A 22,431-nucleotide genomic window follows, 5' to 3' on the forward strand; every position below is an offset into this window, starting at 1 on the left:
CAAAATGTTTGTAACACTACTATTTTGTTGTTAATAAACGAATTAAAAAAAAAAAAGAATTATCTTATCTATTGTGATGTGCCCTTCTGGGCCACTGTGGGTGGGTATTTTGGGCTGGGACAGGCCCAGGGACCTTCCCAGCCTGATGATATCAGTACACAGCTGTCTGCTTTTGCTTTGCTAGTTATCAACACATGCAGGGGAGAATGCGAGCATGGCACTCGAGCACCCCGATGCTCAATCGAGTAACAAGCACTCTAGCTTATCACCAGTCGGCAATTACACAGGAGCTGCCAGCAGTGGATCTTGATGATTTGCCAAAGTGCATTCAGTGACCTTCCACAGACAACCATTAAAAACCTGATAGCAGATGATGCTGTATCTGTGGGGATTTGTGCACCTGACTCTTACTCCATACTGAATAAATCGTTGCTTTTTGAAAATGTTGTTTCCATCTTTTTTATCACTTACAGATCAGTAACACGTCTATCCATCCTGTGATTTCTATAATTCCATGAGTTTTTCTTCTTGGTGTTCAAATTTCAATGTTGAGGAGTATAAAATTAGTGGAGCTACCCTGTAAATAAAAAGCCTTATTCTGACAAGACCTGTCTGGCCTCACTCAATTTACGGTATTTGTATTCAGAAAGGCTCCAGATGTCAGGCCAGCACGGTAACCGCATGTATGCAAATCTAATATAAGCGGTCACGTGACAACCACTCAAAACAAGCAGAGGCGAATCCTGACAGTGACGACATCACACCAATCCGCTGTGGATCCGCAGCAAAATCCGCAATGTGTACATACCCTAAAGCTTTCTTCATTTCTTTGACTCCTAGGCCTTCTGGAACCATTAATAGCTATAATTCATAGGTTGTTTACAAAAATGAGCAAATTAGTAAATAATCCCATAATTTCTGGCGCCTAAAGACCTATCGGGCGGATGGAAGAAATATTTTACTGTTCCTTTTATTTTCATACTGTATTTCCATTTGTCTCGGTCATTGGGTACATGTTTTATTAAATGGATGCTAACTAAAGCGTTTTTGGCCATGCTGTTCTCATTTTATGTGGGTCCATAGTGATATAGAAGGGTTAATGTTTTGCCTTTAATTGTCTTTTGCCTTTAATTGCTAGAATGTATTCTTATGACACTGTAGTCTGTTAGTCTCCTCTTCAACGATTTTATACTTCTTATCTTATCTGTTCTCAATAGTCAGCAAACAGCATGTTCTGGGTACGTGAGAAATAAAGGTCAGTTTGATCCTGGGTGATGGTGGAGGCTACATGAATTACATTGAGAGGTACATTTGTTGTAAATGGTATAAAATACTGCCTCTTGCTGCATTACATCAGATAAAAGTGACTTTGCTCACAGAACGTGTGTGCGGTGTCCTTTTTCTCCAAGCGCGCTTGTAAATGACAGGCATAACCTCCTGATTTGGCCTCACTTGTGTTCTGGCATGTGTGACATTGGGTCAGAACGCAATACAGTTGCATGTGATATCTATGAAAAGGGCAACCACATCCTTAGTGTGTATGTATATGTGTATATTATTATTAACGACCTTCAGCTTGATTCCGAACCGTGGCAACTTGATGGATGAATGCTTTTTAGGAAGATAAAGTCTAAATAGATCCACCAGGGTCTTCTCCGCCATCTTGTTACTGGTCTTCTCCCCTTTGTTCCTTCTTTTCTTCTGATCATTATGTGCTTCTCCGGTGATTGCTCTCTTCGTATGATGTGTCCAAGTTGTGGCTTGGTGATTCTTGTTTTGAGTGACATGTCTGACTTGTGTGACAGAGTGAGGGATATGATGCTGGATGGAAGATACCGTATCTTTCAGACCGGACCATAAGACATACCCCAAATTTTGGGGAGGAAAATAGGAAAAAAAAATTGTAATGAAATGGTTGTGCATCTTATTGTCCAATTTTACGGTTGCTTACTGGGGGAGCACTGGGCGCAGCCAGGTCACGAGAGGCAGGGTCGCTGCAGCAGGAAGCCGGCAGTGGCAGGAGTGGGGTGATGCTGCGGACCACAGACTGGGAGAAACGGGTGCTCGGATATGCGATGCTGCAGGTGTTCGGTGGTGCAGGTGTCTGACAACATTTTGTGAAAGCCTGTAACCCCCGTATTTCCATGGTTTACTTTGCGGTGGACTCTGGGAAAATGGCCACCGGGGGATCTTGGCACTGAGATCTCATCTCCCGATAGCTTGGTGCCATTATCACTATTTGTACATGCGCTGTTCCTGGCAGCCATTTTCCCGGAGTCCACCGCAATGTAAACCATGCAAGTGAAGGGGTCCTGGGCTTTCACAAGATGTCGGCGGAACCCCCGCACCATCGAACACCCGCAATGTCGCACCTCCAAACACCCCCTCATTCCAGCCTGTGGCCTGCAGCAATGAGCCACTTTTGCCTCCACCAGCAGCGACACCAGGACCCTACTCCACCGCGGCCGGTAAGATATATTCAAATTATAAGACACACACCTATTTTCCCCCAAAACTTGAGGGGAAAAAAGGGCGTCTTAGAATCCGAAAAATACAGCAGTTAGTATTATGGGAGACTTGAATGTCAAGTGGACCACGGCAAACGGGATAGTTTTTGGAAATTTGTTGAAAGAAACAAGGCTGGAAGAAGATTCACTGACTTTTGTATGGCAAATCAAGTGTCCATCATGAACGCCGTCTTCTGAAATCACAAACGGAGACTTTATGCAAGGACATCACCAAATGGGCTCTATAAAAATTAGATTGACCACATGCAGTGGCATGTAACAGTTTGGGCAACCCTGGTCAAAATTACTGTTATTGTGAACAGTTAAGCAAGTTGAAGATTAAATCACACATTTCCTTTGTATTTTAGGTAAAAAATATATATATATACAGTACAGACCAAAAGTTTGTACACACCTTCTCATGTAAAGATTTTTCTGTATTTTCATGACTATGAAAATTGTAAATTCACACTGAAGGCATCAAAACTATGAATTAACACATGTGGAATTATATGCTTAACAAAAAAGTGTGAAACAACTGCAAAAATGTCTTATATTCTAGGTTCTTCAAAGTAGTCACCTTTTGCTTTGATGACTGCTTTGCACACTCTTGGCATTCTCTTGATGAGCTTCAAGAGGTAGTCACCGGAAATGGTCTTCCAACAATCTTGAAGGAGTTCCCAGAGATGCTTAGCACATGTTGGCCCTTTTGCCTTCACTCTGTGGTCCAGCTCACCCCAAACCATCTCGATTGGGTTCAGGTCTGGTGACCACCCGATTACTCTCCTTCTTGGTCAAACAGCCCTTACACAGCCTGGAGGTGTGTTTGGGGTCATTGTCCTGTTGAAAAATAAATGATTATCCAACTAAATGTAAACTAGATGGAATAGCATGCCGCTGCAAGACGCTGTGTTAGCCATGCTGGTTCAGTATGCCTTCAATTTTGAATAAATCCCCAACATTGTCACCAGCAAAGCACCCCCACACCATCACACCTCCTTCATGCTTTACGGTGGGAACCTGGCATGTAGAGTCCACCCGTTCACCTTTTCTGCGTCGCGCAAAGACACGGTAGTTGGAACCAAAGATCTCAAATTTGGACTCATCAGACCAAAGCACAGATTTCCACTGGTCTTATGTCCATTCTTTGTGTTCTTTAGCCCAAACAAGTCTCTTCTGCTTGTTGCCTGTCCTTAGCAGTGGTTTCATAGCAGCTATTTTACCATGAAGGCCTGCTGGACAAAGTCTCCTCTTAACAATTGTTGTAGAGATGTGTCTGCTGCTAGAACTCTGTGTGGCATTGACCTGGTCTCTAATCTGAGCTCCTGTTAACCTGCGATTTCTGAGGCTGGTGACTCGGATAAACTTATCCTCAGAAGAAGAGGTGACTCTTGTTCTTCCTTTCCTGGGGCAGTCCTCATGTGAGCCAGTTTCTTTGTAGCGCTTGATGGTTTTGCAACTGCACTTGGGGACACTTTCAAAGTTTTCCCAATTTTTCGGTGGGACTGACTGACCTTCATTTCTTAAAGTAATGATGGCCACTCGTTTTTATTTACTTAGCTGCTTTTTTCTAGCCATAATACAAATTCTAACAGTCTATTCAGTAGGACTATCAGCTGAGTATCCACCAGACTTCTGCTCAACACAACTGATGGTCTCAACCCCATTTATAAGGCAAGAAATACCACTTATTAAACCTGACAGGGCACACCTGTGAAGTGAAAACTATTTCCGGTGTATACCACTTGAAGCTCATCAAAAGAATGCCAAGAGTGTGCAAAGCAGTCATTAAAGCAAAAGGTGGCTACTTTGAAGAACCTAGAATATAAGACATATTTTCAGTTGTTTCACACTTTTTTGTTAAGTATATAATTCCACATGTGTTAATTCATAGTTTTGATGCTTTGAGTGTGAATTTACAATTTTCATAGTCATGAAAATACAGAAAAATCTTTAAATGAGAAGGTGTGTCCAAACTTTTGGTCTGTACTGTATATTTTAATCTTTTACATTGACTAAACTTTTACATGCCACTGTATGTCAGATCAGTTTTAAATCATATTGGTTGTAACTAAGAGTATGTGCACGTGATCAGGATATGGAATCGTTCTGGATGCAGCTCATAAACTCGCACCACGGGTGAGTTTACGCAGCGTCACACAGAAGCAGAGTGGGCATGGGATTTATAGAAATCCCATCCACTGTACTTGTGAGCTGCGTCCAAAACGCTGCTATTCCTGATTGTGGGCACATTTAGGGGTTTAGGACAGCACCAAGTCTTCTAGGCCAGGAATGAACAACTGGCGACATATTGCAACATCCATCTCTTTCCATTCTTCTAGAACGACTTCTTCTGGATGCTGGATAGAGAGTGATGAGAACTTGTCTCCTCAGATCTCCCCAAAGTTGTCCAGATGGGATCAGTTCAGGAGACACTTGGCCACTGACTCACATCTTGAATATACTGATATTGACCTGGAGAATCATGTTGACAGGTCAGTTTTACCGCACAATAAACACTGTAAAAACACCCAAAACAATGGCGGAATAGCATTTTTTTTTACCATCTCATTGTCTTTGGAATTTTTTTCCCGTTTTTCAGTAAGTTATATGATAAAATGGTAATCATTCAAAACTACCACTACTAGAAAAAAGTTATGGCTCTTGGAAGGAGAGGAAAAACCTAAATTGAAAAAAAAATGAAACATGGCTGCGACTCCAGGGAGTTGTCTGATCTTCTTACACGTGAATGCAGAGTATTAAATCTGGTGTGCACACTGTCAGGACTCGCCTGTATTGCCAGTGAGAACAGGCGGTTACGTAACCAATAGTGTTGAGCGAACGTGCTCGGATAAGGTGTTATCCCGCATGCTCGGGTGCTAACCGAGTGTCTTTGGCATGCTCCAATAATATGTTCGAGTCCCCCAGGCTGTTCCACAGACACCACAGCAGAGTCCTGTAGAAACTGAGGCCCCTGATCATGTGACCCTTGACTCCTCCCCTCCTGTGACCTCATCACAGGTCCTTTGCGCACAGAACAGCCATATATGTGGTGTGCAGCTCTGCAGGTGGAGGTATGTCGAGATTCCCCATTACTGGGTGCAGCGAGCATTAACCACCTCAGTGCTGTGGTCACATTCGTGGAGACAGACGTGGTCCCATATCAGGATATCCATAGCTCCCAAGTGTCTTGGATTCAGCGGGACTGTCCTGATTTGACGGCTCAGTTCCACCTTGTCAGGGCTTTTGTCACCTCTCTCCTGGGTGGGCGCTTCCCTCTACTCAGTACATACATTAAAATATAATATTCACCTCTCTCCTGGGATTGGTCTCCCATGGATTGAACTCACAGTTCCGTGTTCTGAGGCTGCAGCGCTAGCTAGGAGCCAAAGCCCAAAATGATGTAGATTGGAGAATTTGGTAATCTTGAGAGGTATTGCAGGCAGTAACCTCAGAAGCAGGATATACAGGTACATTGTATTTCTTTGTACTAGTATACAGAGGTGAAGAAAAAGTCCGATTTTTTTTGTTCCTCTAAAATCCTAAAATTAATAAAAAGTAATTACAAAAACATAATTTTCTCCTTTTTTTGTGAGTCTCCCCAGGACTGAAACCCATAACCTTCTAAAGCTGCTGAATCACATGATCTGGTAATGATATTTAAAATTTAGAGTCCTCAGTGGTTGATACCTTTTAATGGCTAACTGAAAAGATGGTAACAAATTGCAAGCTTTCAAGACTACATACGTCTCTTCATCAGGCATAACTGTTTATCACCCATGGTAATTCTGCTTCATGTCACCTGTGTTATCCATGGTTTTCCCCCTCTTTTTTTTTCTACACTATGTTGTGCATAAATATGTGATTCTTCAGAATTTGTTTTAGTCTTTGCCTGATGAAGAGACGTATGTAGTCTCGAAAGCTTGCAACTTGTTACCATCTTTTCAGTTAGCCATTAAAAGGTATCAACCACTGAGGACTCTCAATTCTAAATATTTTTCTATCTACTGGCTAACACGGTACCAAGATATATTTCTTTCCTGTATCAGGATCTGGTAATGTCAGCGGGAAAATTTTGTGTACTTGATCTGTATTGCAGGCTCTGACTCCACAGGCAGATTATTCTGAAACAGCGTACACAGCAGTATATGTCTATGTATTTATATTCTAGAAAGCGAATAAAAGAGTTTTTTTTTTCTTCCTAAAAAAATAATCATAAACAATTGCAATAATGTTATTTTTAATTTGCTTTATTAAAAAATAATAAACATCACAAATCTGCAAATAGCAGACATATTTGGTGTCACTGTAATCGTCATAACCAGCAGAAACACAGCGATAAGATTATTTATGGTAATCGGTAAATGGCGTAAAAAATATTGATATTTTTTGTTTATTAAGCCCATAAAAAATGTTATAACAATGTAACACTGAGACTGTGATCACACACAGCATAAATGCTGTGTTTTTTTCTACTGCATTTTTTTATGCAGGTGTCCACACTACACAACGCAAACGCAATAACAATCTTCTCTGATTATTACGATTTTGCTGCGTTTTTTTGTGTGTGTTCCCCCATATTTGAAGCGTTTTTGGTGCAGATGTGAATTTGTGTTTTTATTGCTTTTTTTTAATACAGAAAAGCTGTGATTCTGTGTTTAAAAATGCAACTCTGTTTTTTCCACGCGTTTTTTAGAGAATAAATGCACCAAACCCGCAAAGTTCAGCAAGGTCTTTAGACTCCCACAGGCGGAGATTTCATGAACTCAAATCCACTTTGCTTAGACATTCACATGTAGAGTAAATCCTACATATTTTCTGCTGTTTTTTTTTCTTGCACAGAAATTCTGCTGTGTTGAACTGTCGAAGCACAGTGGATGGGATTCCATGAAAACTGCACCCTCTGTGGTCTATACATGCTTCTATGTGGAGTCTATAAAAAACTGCAGTTACTTTTTTAAGTGCAGAATCAAAGCTTTTCTGTATTATAAAAACACTTAAAAATGTGGCTTCACATTTGCACCAAAAATACATCAAATAAGGGGAAAATGCATAAAACAATGGAGCAAAAAATCAATAACCAGAGAAGATTGTTATTGTACAGTTTGGTGCAGACACCAAAACACAGTATTTATGCAACGTGTGAACATGACCTTAAAGAAACCAAAACGTCAGATGTCGTATAGCAAAGCTACATAAAGATGAGAGATTTCTGTCGGCTCCGACTGTGAATAAAGGAACAACAAATAATCCACAGGTACCAACTAGAGATGAGCAGAACGCACAAATGATGTCGCTCCAGCCCTAGCTAGTCAAAAGCCACTTCGGTAACCTCAGATGGTAAGAGATTCACGGCCATCCATCCAGTCGTCAGATACCACTGTTCTGAACCGGACTCTGGGCCAAAGACCTGTGAATCGTTCCTCCTCTCTAGTCCCAACTGTTTTCAGATACAGAGGACAGTCCCAGGTTTGGGTCTACGCCTTGCAGTCTCGGGCATCTGCTGAATTCCCTCACTACCAGCGCCCATCTGACATCTCCTCCTGCCAGGGGAGAGAGAAATTGTAAATGAGTGGGAATTGGGTGTGGCCAAGACATGGCAAAAATTTGCCACAGAGCTCTAAACGCTTGTAGGGATACCTGTCTGTATTGGATTACATTGGGTCACTTCGCTCCTAACATCACTCGCTGCTGTTACTGTACGGTCTCCATTATGGCACCTGCTCCATGTTGTCACAATCAGGATATCTTAATATTCTATAATTATCTGTTACTGACATTCCTGGTTCTGCTGTCCCGATCTCTGCAGATGTTCCCTGCACTTTATAATTTTGTCTTGTTTTTATGAAATATTTCTTAAAGATTCAGATAATTTAGATTTTTCTTTTAGATTTGTTCTGAGTTTTTGATGCTGGATTGGAGACATCATGTGATAAATGTCTGTATGTGACTATAATTGGATTGTGTGTTAAATATGGGGCTATACGGAGGCAGGACGGGGCCATGGCTGGATGTAGTTATCATGTGAAGCTGGTAACAGCTCCAGAGATTTCTTACATGGGATCTTTATGATGTTACATCGTCATCTCTCCATTCAGGTCCCCACAATATCGGATCCTCTCAGTGGAGATCTTCTGTATAAGAGAATTCTCCGGAGTGACCCTACAAGGATGGATAGGGACAGGGACAAGATGGAGGAGAGGATATTACACCTCACCCTAGAGATCCTCTTCCGGCTTACTGGAGAGGTGAGAGATTTTGATGACTTCACATTACATCATTCTTATCTATGGGAATAATAGATTGACAGAACTGGAGAGGTGAGGACTCTGGAAATGTCTGTAGTGAGATTTATTAATGTGTCTCTCCATAACCAGGATTACATATTAGTGAAGAAGACCTCTAATGAGCGCTGTCAGACCCTTGTGTCTGAGGGATGGAGAAGACCACTGAGCCCAATCATGGGGCCTCCACTTCCCCCCTTTATTCATCAGGACATCAATGACCAGAAGATCCTAGAACTCGCCTACAAGATGATTGAGCTGCTGACTGGAGAGGTGACACTGCTGGGAATGCTGGGCCATTGTACAGTAATGCTATGACGGGATCTGGGGGTTGACATTATTGTATGTGTCAGATTCCTATAAGGTGTCAGGATGTCACCGTCTATTTTTCCATGGAGGAGTGGGAGTATTTAGAAGGACACAAAGATCAGTACAAGCACGTCATGATGGAGGTTCCCCAGCCCCTCACATCACCAGGTAATAGGACTAAATACACACGGCCTATAATTATCTGTATGTAAAGAATGAATTCAGTCCCTCTGTGTTTCCTCCAGTTCTGTCCAGTGAGAGGACAACACCAGAGAGATATCCCCATCCTCTTCTTCCACAGGGCTGTAAACAAGAAGATCTCCATGTTCCTCAGAATCATCAGGTAGACGTGTAGAAAGCGGTGAAGGCCTTGTGCTCAGTATTGTTTTATCCACCAGTATTATGACCAATTCATTAGCGACACCGGCCATTTCATGATTGCAGCTTTTTTTGCATGGAAATTAGACCCATAACCCTGGCGTGCATCATAAAATCAAATTATCAGTTTTTCTAAAATAATTTGCAATGTAAATCCACGTTAGAAGGGAATAATCGAGTTATATTCAGAGATTTGAGTAGCTTTTACAGATAATGGTATTGACATTGTGCCTAAAATATTGTAATTGAGACAAAAATTTAGTGACACCTGTGGACATAAAACTCATTAAAATGATAAAGGTTGGGTGAGTTCTGCAAGAATCCTTCTGAGAAACATTCGTTGCACAGTCTCTGCAGCTCACTACAGCACTAGTGATACAACTTGTGTGTCCGAATGCACGACTCTTTAGCACAGATGGGCTATAACAACAGTCAGTTTCAGTGCCATTGCTGTTTAAGGAAAGCAGCAACGGAAAACTTCCGTGGGCAAAAGAGATCAAAAATTATACCTGCTTTCATCTGTGAAGAGCACAGGGCGCCAGTGGGGAATTTGCCAATCCTGGTGTTCTGTGGCAAATGCCAATCGTCCTGCACAGTGTTGGGCTGTGCCCCATCTGTGGACGTCGGGCACTCAGACCATCCTCATGGAGTTGGTTTCTAACCGTTTGTGCAGACACATGCACATTTATGACCTGCTGGAGGTCATTTTGAAGGGCTCTGGCAGTGCTCCTCCTGTTCCTCCTTGCACAAAGGCTGAGGTAGCGGTCCTGCTGCTGGGTTGTTACCCTCCTACGGCCCTCTCCATGTCTCCTGGTGTACTGGCCTGTCTCCTGGTAGCGCCTCCAAACCTCTGGACACTACGCTGACAAACACAGCAAACCTTCTTGCCACAGCTCGCATTGATGTGTCATCCTGGATGAGCTGCACTACCTTAGCCACTTGTGTGGGTTGTAGAGTCCGCCTCATGCTATCACGAGGGTGAAAGCACAACTATCCTTCAAAAGTGACCAAAACATCAGCCAGAAAGCGTTGGTACTGAGATGTGGTCTGTGGTCCCCACCTGCAGAACCACTCCTTTATTGAGGGTGTCTTGATAATTACCAATAATTTCCATCTGTTGTCTATTCTATTTGCACAACAGCATGTGAATTGTCAAACAGTGTTGTTTCCTAAGTGGTCAGTTTGATTTCACAGAAGTTTGATTTACTTGGAGTTATATTCTGTTGTTTAAGTGTTCTCTTTATTTTTTTAGCAGTGTAATAATGTGGGGAAGGTTTTCTTAGCTTGTCCTGGGTCCTCTGATACCTGTATGTTTGGACAATAGAGTTTAGCTAAGCATTGTGGCTGACAAGTTTATACCTTTGTGGCAGAAGTACAGTAAATTAAGCCATAAGGGTCTGTGACAGGGTAACTGGCCCTGCATGTGAGGGGAGATATGTGTCACAGAGATTGCTTTCCTTTCTATAGAGTTTAAGTTCTCTTTCTCTCGGAAGAAGCAATTTGCATACTCCGTGCTCTAGAAACCCATATGTTTCTTTTCAGCATGCTATGTGCTGAAGACGTTAAGCAGCCATGTTATGGGCGGGTTTTTAGGTGAGTAGGTAAGAGCTGGGTAAGATGCCTATTCACTATATCTCCACCTCAAGGATGTGGCTGGGGAAATAAATGTCCAGCCAGTTTTTTTTTTCCTTTTGCTGTGTTGTGTGGAGGAAAGGAAGCCTCCATACTGAAGCTCCTGTGAGAGCTGCCATAGGTGTTGTCCCAGAAGTACTAGGCAGGACTGTGTATGAACATTTTACTTTCTTTTGAGCCGGACAGGTTGTTTTTCTGTTACCAGTTGGGGTTTTTGGTTTATGATGCAATAAACCACCCAGAGACTTTAACCAAACGTGGTCCTGTGTCTACCTAGGAGCAACTAAGTGAGCCGACCTTCCACAGGTCGTATAGTCATGAATTGCTTTTGAGAACATGAGAACAAGGCTTTTCTTGATTTCCTGACCTTTACAGGTCCCCAATCTCAGTGCTGATGAGTGTCTATGCTTGAGATAGCAAGGGTTGTTCAGAGCAACTGTCGGCATGAGCCAGATGAGATCTGACTTGCTACTAGATGGGTGTCTCTAATAAATTGATCATTCAGTGTATGTTTTAAACTTGGTGGAGATGACCGGATAAAGCTGATCATAGACATTAGATGTTGTCTGGATCTTCTCACAATTTTCTGATTATAGAGACTGCTGGATTTTTACTGTAGACTTGCTGCATGATAACTACTGCTGTCATTTTTGGTTTATGTTAACTTTTTATGTTTTCTGTTCTTTTAAATATTTTCACACAACTTCTCTGTCTGTGACTTTTATAATCTTTGTTTCAGGGTAAAGATGTGATCCATATTAATACTACAGAGACATATGTGAGGGGTGATGAGCGGTGTAAAGAGATTCCTACAGATAACTGCACAGGTGAGTAGTGACCATTAAATGCAGGGAAGTCATAAAAAGTACTCACAGGGATACATTGATCCCCACTCTGATCTGTGATTGGCTGCACGAGTTGTATTCCCTGGAAGATGAAGGAAAAATTGATCATATGCAGTATCTAATAGGCCGAGTCGCAGTGTAAAACTGACAGTTCTGACCAGTTGCATTAAAGAAGTATTGCAGTATTAGACCAGTGTTCAGCCGTTTGAGTATTCAAGTCTCTTATGTGACTAAGTAAAAAAAAGAAAAATATATATTACACCATTAAAGCCCATCCATAGACTGAGGGTGTATCTGCAAAGGGAAAGAACCTATGTCCTGGATAGAGCACAAACCTGTCTGGGGGTTTGGCTTCCTGCTTTCCAGATCTGTATTATTTGATTCAGGGAGTCAATCAACGTGAGATTGTGTCCCACACTTACTGGGAATTCCTTGTTAAAATGGGCTTCAGCAGGTTTCCCACACTTGTCGACGATGGGTAGACACACTTTTCAGTTTAGTGCACATGCAACTCTGGACATCTAAGAGCATTAGAGACACCTTATTGTTCGTTTTTGCGTGGCTAAGTGCCACTTGTCCCCCTAAAATCTAGATGTTGACCACGAGGTGTTTCTTATGTCATGGGAATAACACCGCTATTTGGCATAATTTATAGCCAAAAATACAACTGTACCCAATAAGCGATGAGTCCTCAACTTTTATTCTTGATTAATGAAAACATTCTTGGCATATGTGTTCTCTTTGCACCAGTTCAAGATTATAACATTGTAGCTCAATATGGATGGTATCAGCCATTCCTCATAATCGTGGCCAACAACGAATAAATAATATTCCATTATTGCTAACTAGAGTATACAGGCGATGCTGCCTGCTTTTACGTAAATGTTTTGGGTTACGAGCTTATTAACTGCTGGAGCTTTAGTGTATGCCACTGGAGATGGAACTCTATTTTATTAGAAAAATTAAAAAGAACTGGTTAAATCAACCAATCCATCAATCACAACTAGTGATGAGCGAGTACACTAGTTGCTCGGGTGACCACCGAGTATTTGTTATTGCTCGGAGATATAGTTTTCATCGCCTCAGTTTCATGATTTACGGCTTCCAGATATGCTGGATACATGTGGGAATTCCCTAACAAACAGGCATTCCTCACATGTATTCAGCGTATCTGAAGCCGTAAATCATGCAACTGAGGCGATGAAAACTATATCTCCGAGCAATAACAAATACACGGAGGTCACCCGAGTGTGCTCGGAAAACCCGAGCAACGAGTACACTCGCTCATCACTAATCATAACCAATAGATAAATTTAACTCCAAATAGGATATATTAGCAAAAAGTCCAGTACTATTTGTGCAGACATAAATATACTATATAACATATTTAATGCAGTTTACCAAACCGAAAGGTCCTAAACCTGATCAATAGTGGTCCGCTGCCAAAGGAAGGATGAAATAAAGTAAGTACAATGTTTCCATCAATTTTCTTTCATTATTATACATTACTATACTTCCGCTACTCTAAGCAATCAGCATAAATCTACCGTAACTATTTTGCTATCCACCGTTAGTCAGTAGTGGCCAGAAAGTCCAAGGAAAAATATCTAAGCTGATAGGTTAAAAAGTCCTCCCCATTCCTAGATTAAAGGCCCAAACCACCCTTTTACAAGACAATACACAAGGAGCAGCATTCTCTTTCCAGAGGTTTGCGATATTTACTTTTAAAAAATAGTCTCCACGTACGGTAAGTAACCTCCCGCTTGACTTGGTATGGTCTATTTCTGCAAAATATATGGAGGAACAAATTGTAGATTTGTGACCAGAGAGGCTCTGGCAAGATACACACACTGCCCAGTTAGATTTACAAGGGAAGCATGAAAGCTTTGATCAAGGTACCTTTTTTCAGGGTCAGACACAAACCCTTCCTCTGAGCTGCAAATTTCAGTCTACCTTTTCAGTTTTTAGTTGGGTAATCATCATGGCTGATATCAATGTCTAGGATTTTTGCAAATTCCTGGGCTATGGAAAGGTGTTTGGAAGACCAAAGACAGGGTCTTCTCCCAGTTGTTTGATTTTGGATCTTTATGCCTCCGAAGTAGTTATCCACTTCTGTCCTCACCCATTGTGCTTCTTCTTTCATGGCGTTAAAGACCCTGATATCAGTATACGCTTTAGTCCTCAGTACAGTACCTGGTGCCATCTTGTCCATCTCTATTCCTGCCAACAGTCCATAATCTAACCTTCTACTGGGGAGATCAATCATAAGCGTGTGAAGCAGAAAACTTTGTGACAGCTGTAATGAACAATGGACTTGTCCTTCAAAAATGCCCAGCCCAACTATTGGCCAGTGGTAAACTCTCATCATCCCCTGCATAAAAGATATTAAGCAAATAAAATAAAGATTATTATTATTATTATTATTAAGCAAATCCACATCTCCCACTCATCCGGCCGACCATATATCAGAAAGACAGATAAGGGGTACTTTTGCCTGACCTGATGAAAAGCCTCAGCTCAATTAAGGACAGCAAATGCCCATGAGAAAGGCCGGCCGTACCCTTCTCGATGGCCTCCCCATTACTGAGAACAGCACTGAATGTACTATAACTTAGAACGCAGTAATTCTGACCTCACAAAAGAAGTTGGGATGCAAAACTTTACCTACCAAATATAAAACACCTTAGCCAAAACCTTTCTATTCATATTGAAAACTGCTATGGGACACCAGTTTTAAATGCATGATGGGTCTTTTAGTTTGGTAGAGGCGCAATAAAAGACACACATTAAAGACCACAGTTAAGAGGAAAGTAAATATGTGACTTGTAGGTTTTTGAAACAAAGCCTATAAATTGAGAGTATTACTTCCACTTTCGTGATAAATTCTGTCAAAATACGAAGCAAAGGGTCTACCCCTGGCTCAAAAACAGTTTGAGCCAGAAAAGCCGACATTCTTTCACTATCTATCTGCTCTTTCCTCCTCAAGAGATGTGAGTAAAAGGATCTGATAACATCCAAAATATTTACTGACATCTTCCTGTTTCTTTAAGGCTTACGGTACCTTCACACATAACGATTTCGTTAACGATATCGTTGCAACGTCACGCTTTTTGTGACGTAGCAACGATCCCGCTAATGATCTCGTTATGTGTGACAGCGACCAACGATCAGGCCCCTGCTGGGAGATCGTTGGTCGCTGGGGAATGATCAGGACCTTTTTTTTGGTCGCTGATCACCCGCTGTCATCGCTGGATCGGCGTGTGTGAGGCAGATCCAGCGATGTGTTCACTTGTAACCAGGGTAAATATCGGGTTACTAAGCACAGGGCCGCGCTTAGTAACCCGATATTTACCCTGGTTACCATTGTAAAAGTAAAAAAAAAAAAAAACCAGTACATACTCACATTCCGATGTCTGTCACGTCCCCCGTTGTCAGCTTCCCTGCACTGACTGTCAGCGCCGGCCGTAAAGCACAGTGCGGGACAGGGATTCCAAAGGCGGCTAGCCACAATGCCCGCGCAGGCGCAGTCTGCAAGCCTGGCTGGGACGTTAGATGGCCAGAGCTTACTGCGTCTGCGCAGCACAGCAGTACACTGCGCAGGCGCCGGTTTTGAAACGTACACAGCGCTGAGGGGGCGGCGACGAAAGCGCAGGAAGATTGGAGTGACGGCAGAGGAGCGGTTAGAGCTGGATAGTGAGGATCCGCCTCCCTGGCTAGAGACAGGAATTGTGGCTAAGTATAAAAACACTTTATTTGGGGTATACTTGAACCTAAAACTAAAAGAGCCACCTTGTTAGAATGCAGCATTACTGCTGCACAAGGTGGCTCTTTTAGTTTATAACGGCTGGAGGGGGCTGACAGTGGCCCTTTAACATGACACTCTCAGAAGCCACTCTGGCTCAGGAACCTTCTTTATCCCGAGGCCTTTTGAATAAATGGAACTCTATTCCAAAGACCACCTGTAAACGTGTAAACAAGAAAGGCTTGATCCTCATTAAGTGGCACTTGCAATCCCACATAGAGTGAGAACCATAGTAATGAGCTTTATCTTTTTTTGTCTTCATGAGGACACATAAGATCAAGCAACTCCCCATTTCTAACTCAGTTACTAGTCTGCATTTTACCAATGTTGTTTTAAAAAGGACTGCCATCCTGAAAGACTCGACACTATCACACGCTTGCCTCCATTCTCTCTTTGCCTTATGCATCCTTCAGCCAGATCTCTTGCAAAAAAACATATCAGCATCACTATGACCAAGAAATTTATGGTCTGTAAATCTAGCTTCACTAAACTTTATTATGGCAACATTAATGGACACCACAGTAAACATTGATGTAGACAGCCTTTTTCTTATCACCCCCCCAGAGGCAGAAATAATAGCCCTATTTAGGCACAAAGACATGTCCATTCTTTACATCCTCACCGCCACTTATTTTCTTGTTGCCCTAGTCTTTGTCCACTGGTTCTGACACATCCTTCTTTCCTCAGCATTTTACTTATACAGGAGAAGGAGATCCAGCATTAACTATAGACCTAACAACCTCTGCAACTTCCATGACATCACTATTATCCTACTCCACCTTTTCTGAAGAGGAAAATATGTCCTTAAGAGCTTAGTACCATTTAGAGAGACCCACCAAAGGTGAGCTGGATAATGGTTCCTTCCATATCTGAGTCAGGGATAATTGAACCAAGGACACCCACTCTAAGGATTTTATTGGCACACTTTTTCCATTTTTCCTCCAACCACATCTTACCTTCCTTATGTATACTTCAACACCATGAAGTCAGTGACAATGTTGCATCCTCCTGTTCATCCTTCTGACCTCAACTAGTACGTCATCCTCCAGGACCTCAATTGCAAGCTCAGTTTTTGAACCAACATCTGGGGTCGTGATTGCTCCCACTAGCAGTTTCCCATACCCTCTGGAATTTTGACATTGCTTCTGTCACTTCATAAAGGTGACGACTTCTTGTTCTTCATTGGTACCCCATTACTATCACCTCTCCTGGATCTCTTAAAAAGATACATGACCGCATTGGAAAAAAATTGAGAACAATGACTAGATGGGTGACCAAGATCACCACACCGGTTACAATAAATGCTATTACAGGATGTAGCAAGGTGACTAACCCCCCCATCCACATGCACACAAAGTAAATTTTTGGACCTGACACTGAACTAAAGTGTGTAGGGATGCCACACTTATGACATTTCCTCTACTACTCCTGGTAGAAGACCAAGATTACTGTATATCTCTCTCTATGAAAGTGTAGCACCTGACCAAATGCCATACTTGTCCAGGTCTTTCTAAATGTATGTCAGTTACCCCACCATAGCAACTTATCCAGTTCAAAATGTCAACACAGGAAAAATATTTCTTACATTCATGCAGGTGGGTTGTGGACCCATTGCGCAATGGACCGGGGAGACCCTGGAGTCCATGGCAGGACCCGATACAGATGGTAGTGAGGCAGATTCTGGTTCAGACAGGACTAACTCTGGAACCGGTACTGGCAGCGTGGAATACAGGCACAGGTACCGCCAAAGTGGTTTAAGGATTATGGTACCGCAGGTGCAGTTTAAGTTTCACACACTGCCAGAGCGGTTATTGGTTTACACACTGCCAGAGCTGTTTCAGGTTCAAGTACCACTGGATCGGTTTTGGATTCACGTACCGCCCAAGTAGTTTCAGGTTCAGGTACCGCTGGAGCAGTTCCAGGTTCATGTACCTCTGGAGCGGTTTCAGGATTGACTCAAGACAAGGCAGATACTGGAAAGCAGAACTGGTACAGGTTTAACTGGACTGGTACAGGGACCTGATCCCAAGCTAGCAGCTTGCAGACTACCTACAATTGTTGCTCAGGCACCTCCCAATAGGTGGAGTTGCCCTAAGCATCAAGTGCCTCTCAGCTGTTGGCTGGGGACACATTAGTAGTGTGCACACTGTCTCTTTAAGAGACAGGAAACATGCATGTCCTAAACACTCTGCCAGAGAACCTGCGTGGTGCACACAGACCCTGTGACATGGAAGGCGAAGAAGAAGATGCAGCAGGGTGGCCTGGGTGGGTGAGTAAGTCAGTGTCTCTGCTGGGTGGGAGGAGCAGAGGCATGCAGGGACACTGATGTTACACTTACTTGTGAAAATGGTCATTTTGTTAAAGTTTTTTTTTTTCAGTAAGACAATAAAACTAGGAGGAAAAAGACAGCGCAATAGTGTTTTATCCAAGGGAGATAAAGGAATTTAAATAAGGTTATACGAACCTGATTTTTATTTGTGTGTACACAACATTTAAATCACTTATACATCCAGCAGCTGCAGTTCCAACGAGTCTTCAGACCGGGAAAACACATAAGAAGGATTTTTGGATAATCGGCGCTAATGGAATGCCATATAATAAATCCAAACCAGACAAAATACATGTCTGTAGTTGACTAAATAAGGAAAAAAATGCATGTACTTTCTGTCTGGATTTGGATTTATTATACGGGATACCAGCAGAGCAGATTATCCGCAAATCCTCTTTATCTTTTTTTTTTTTTTTTTTAAGTAAGGCTACTTTCACACTTCCGTCTTTTCAGATCCGTTGCAATGCGCCGTTTTGGGAAAAAAATGGATCCTGCAAATGTGCCCGCAGGATCCGTTTTTTTCCCATAGACTTGTATTAGCGACGGATGGCCACACGTCGCATCCGTCGTGTGACGGATCCGTCGTGTTTTGGCAGACATCTGGAAAAACGTTCAATGTAACGTTTTTTGTCTGTGTCGAAAAAACTTGCAGTGGCGGATCCTGCGGCGTCCGTCGTTGGCTAGAATGGAAGCCTATGGGCACCGGATCCGTTGCTGTCCGTCAAATGACGGAATCCAGCAACAGATTCCATTTTTTTACACCGAGCATGCCTGGAAGGATTTCTATTCCTTTAATTTAACCCATTTTTCCTGCAGTTGCTGCATCGACGGATACATCAAAAAACAGGATCCAGTGCATCCGTTTTTTACAATCTGCACAGGATCCGTCTTTTCAACACTTTGACGGATTGTGACTGATTCTAAAAGATGGAAGTGTGAAAGTAGCCTAAGACACAACCTACACAGCGAAGATCTGACCCTTGGACCTTGACTTTGCTAATCCATATAGCAAATAGAAAAATTCAAGGCCCCCTGGCCTCATGAAACCGACCTTAAAATAAGAGGTCCCATAGTGATGGATAAGGGCATAGATCATTAGCCTCGAAGCCCATCTTAAGAAAGATCTAAACTTTTTTCTAAAGAAGGGCATGTATTGTATCACGGGCCAACAAACAACCATCTCACTCCTTCCTTTGCACTACCTTGTCCATAACAAGCCCTCATGTGGCCATTTTGATGGAAAAATAAAAAAGTTATGGCTCTGGGAAGAAGGGGAGCAAAAAAAAAGAAAACGCGAAACCGAAAATACCTCTGGGGGTCAAGGTAGATGATCTACCAAAAAAAAACAGTGACTGGTAACCATGGTTTGAGGAGGAAACGGCAGCAAGTTTTTTACACTTCCCCAGTTCTCCCATTTTACAGATTTGTTATGGAAGCCAATATTTTCTTTGTGCATAAAATAAAAAATCACAAAGGACGTAACCATCTTTTTTATACTCATCCCTTTGTTCCACTTAAAAGAATGCATATTCTAATCCAGTGCTATACTTGCCCCAAAGTCATGGCTTATTTGCAGATGACTATACTGGTCTTCCTTTGTAGACCTGTTCAGTGCTAAGGTGCATGTAGCTGTCAGGGAGTGTTTGATATGACAACCACATAATAGAAATGAATAACAACCTACTTTATTAGTCATCATTAAATATTTCACAAAAGATTGTTGACTGGCACACCAATACATAAACCAATAGAGTAATTTACTTCAATAGCAAAATGAAAAACAAAAACCTGGTGGCCTTACATTTTAGATTGTTTGTCGTTACTGTGAAGTGTTCTGTTGCCGACGCTGACTTGATCAGTTGATAATCGACTTTACTACAATTTTTATTGAAATTTTTAAAAATATATAAATATTTAAATTAATACTATTTAACGTTGTTGAAAAATAATAAATTATGTTGTATTTTTGGCAGATAAATGTCCCAGGAGCTCAGAGGCAGATGATCATAGTATCATACAAGATACATGTGAACAACATGGATGTATCCCAGAAATGCCCCCAGCCCTCCACAACAACATTTTATTGTACTATCCTTGTCAACAGGTCATATCTTTTGAATCATTACAGACTGATACGCAAAATAAAAGTATCAGAAGGGATGTTGAATATCAAAGTGCTCACACAGTGGAGAAGCCATATTCATGTACTGAATGTGGGAAATGTTTTAACAGGAAATCTGATTATATAAAACATCAGAGAATTCACACAGGGGAGAAACCATTTTTATGTTCAGAATGTGGGAAATGTTTTTACACTGCATCGGTTCTTGTTAGACACCAGAAAACTCACACAGGGGAGAAGCCATTTCCATGTTTACAATGTGGAAAATATTTTATAGATAAATCACAACTTCATAATCATAGGAAAACACACACAGAGGAGAAACCATTTTCATGTTCAGAATGTGGGAAATGTTTTAGGGAGAAATCACATTTTCTTAGACATCATAAATGGCACACAGGGGAGAAGCCATTTTCATGTTCTGAATGTGGAAAATGTTTTACACGTAAATCCACTCTTATTGCACATTACAGAATTCACACAGGGGAGAAGCCATTTTCATGTTCCGAATGTGGGAAATGTTTTAATAGGAAAACAAGTCTTGCTGCACATCAGAGAATTCACTCAGGGGAGAACCGATTTTCATGTTCAGAATGTGGGAAATATTTTAGGGGGAAATCAGCTCTTGTTACACATCAAAAAACTCACAAAGTGTAGAATAAATTTTATCTAAAAAATACAGCCCGGCTGGTAGCATTAGCACCGCTCCCGGTTGTAAACTAATTAACCCCTTGAGATGGATTGCAGCATGGGACTTAACTGTATGGTGGACGGGTATGGGATATTGTTGTTTTTTTTATTTTGACATTTTTACAGAAGAATGAGGGCTTCGCTTGGATTGAGAGTGCAATTAAGATGGAAAACCTGTGTGTTTAATTATTTCATTAAAAAGACTTTATTCTTAATGTGTGTGTATTTATTTAACCCATGGACAATGATCTCCAATGCTTTAAAATGGAAAGCCAAACTAGAGAGACGTGGAAGAAAACAGAAGACTACCATTCGAATGCATGGAAGAATAGCCAGAATGGTAAAGGCTCAACCAATGCACAGCTCCAGGATGATCAGACAGTCTCCAGTTACCTGTGAGTGCAGTGACAGAAGACACCTGTGTGAAGCTAATAAGAAGTCCAAGCAAAGTCCCACTGTAAAAAAAACACATCTACTGAAGGGGATAAAATTTGCCAACTGGCCAAAAGAGAAATGGAGAAACCTTTTGTGGACCGATGAAAGTAAAATTGTTGTTTTTGGAAACAAGGGCCGCAGACCGTTCAGACGACAGCCAAGCTCTGCATTCAAGCCACAGTACACATTGGGGACAGTGATGATGATGTATGTAAAGCGCTGAGGAATGAGATGGCGCCATATAAGCAAAGCATATTACATAGAACACTTGCAGGGTGACATTAAAAATGCCATTTCTTCACAGTCAGGCGAAGTGTTGCCCTATATATTTTTCAGTTTATTGTACTCTGTACTTGTGGCTCCTTTCAATGTTTGTATTTGTCCTTTCCATTGACTTCTGGAAAATGTTCAGAGTGTAATTATTTGGATTTTTGTTTTCAAATGGTGTAATATGAAACTTAACAAAAATTTACAGTTTAAAAAAATGCCATTTCTGAGGCAAAGCAAAAAAATTTTGGGATGTAGTCTAAGCATCCTGGGCTGGAATAACAGTTGACAGGAGCCAGATGTTGGTTGACTCTATGCAACATAGCTGTGAAACAGTAGAAAATTAGAAGAATTGGGAGTCATAAAGTCTGTCATAAAGGGAGTCGTGGCTACAAGTGTGTCAGCTAGGATATATATGTATATGTTGACATTTATATTTTATTTGGCACTATTCTGTCACAGTATTGCACTCTAAGGTATATCTATATACACATGTTATTTTTGAGGAGTTGTTTCTCACTATATATATATATATATTTATTTTTTTTATTACTACATGATGACCTTAGGGTTTATGTTATAGTGCTATGATTTACATTGTGACACTTTATTTATGCACTGTGCACTTTCCTATCCACTATCTGCACTGGATCAGTATATCTTTAACGCTATACACCTCATGTTCATACTCACTTTGATAGTTTTGAAACTCCGGCACTGAGGACATGTGCGCATGCCCGTGACGTGTGCGTTCTGGATCATCTCCGCCGGCGCCCGACGTGTGACGCTTGCGAGTCACGGTTGCCGGGGCTACAGCTCCTTGACCCCTCG

General features: G+C 41.6%; 2 protein-coding genes across 2 annotated transcripts in view; both read left to right on the top strand.

Moving 5' to 3' along the window:
- The window catches only part of LOC138664148 (zinc finger protein 665-like), an 85,697-nt gene extending 64,584 nt beyond the window's left edge, over positions 1-21,113 (top strand). The window contains exon 12 of the mRNA XM_069750590.1: positions 20,339-21,113. Within this exon, the coding sequence (XP_069606691.1) occupies positions 20,339-20,865 (527 nt within the window). The 3' untranslated portion in view covers positions 20,866-21,113. The remainder of the gene's footprint in view (positions 1-20,338) is intronic.
- On the top strand, positions 5,531-20,159 carry LOC138664147 (gastrula zinc finger protein XlCGF66.1-like). Its single transcript, XM_069750589.1, has 8 exons — positions 5,531-5,581; positions 8,606-8,755; positions 8,885-9,064; positions 9,145-9,268; positions 9,346-9,443; positions 11,850-11,937; positions 13,352-13,418; positions 20,060-20,159. Exons 1-7 carry the CDS (start codon positions 5,555-5,557, stop codon positions 13,372-13,374), a joined length of 690 nt encoding a protein of 229 aa, XP_069606690.1. The 5' UTR covers positions 5,531-5,554; the 3' UTR covers positions 13,375-13,418; positions 20,060-20,159.
- Positions 21,114-22,431: the final 1,318 nt, after the last annotated feature.

The sequence above is a fragment of the Ranitomeya imitator genome, chromosome 2 (assembly GCF_032444005.1).
Source record: "Ranitomeya imitator isolate aRanImi1 chromosome 2, aRanImi1.pri, whole genome shotgun sequence".
NCBI lineage: Eukaryota > Metazoa > Chordata > Amphibia > Anura > Dendrobatidae > Ranitomeya > Ranitomeya imitator.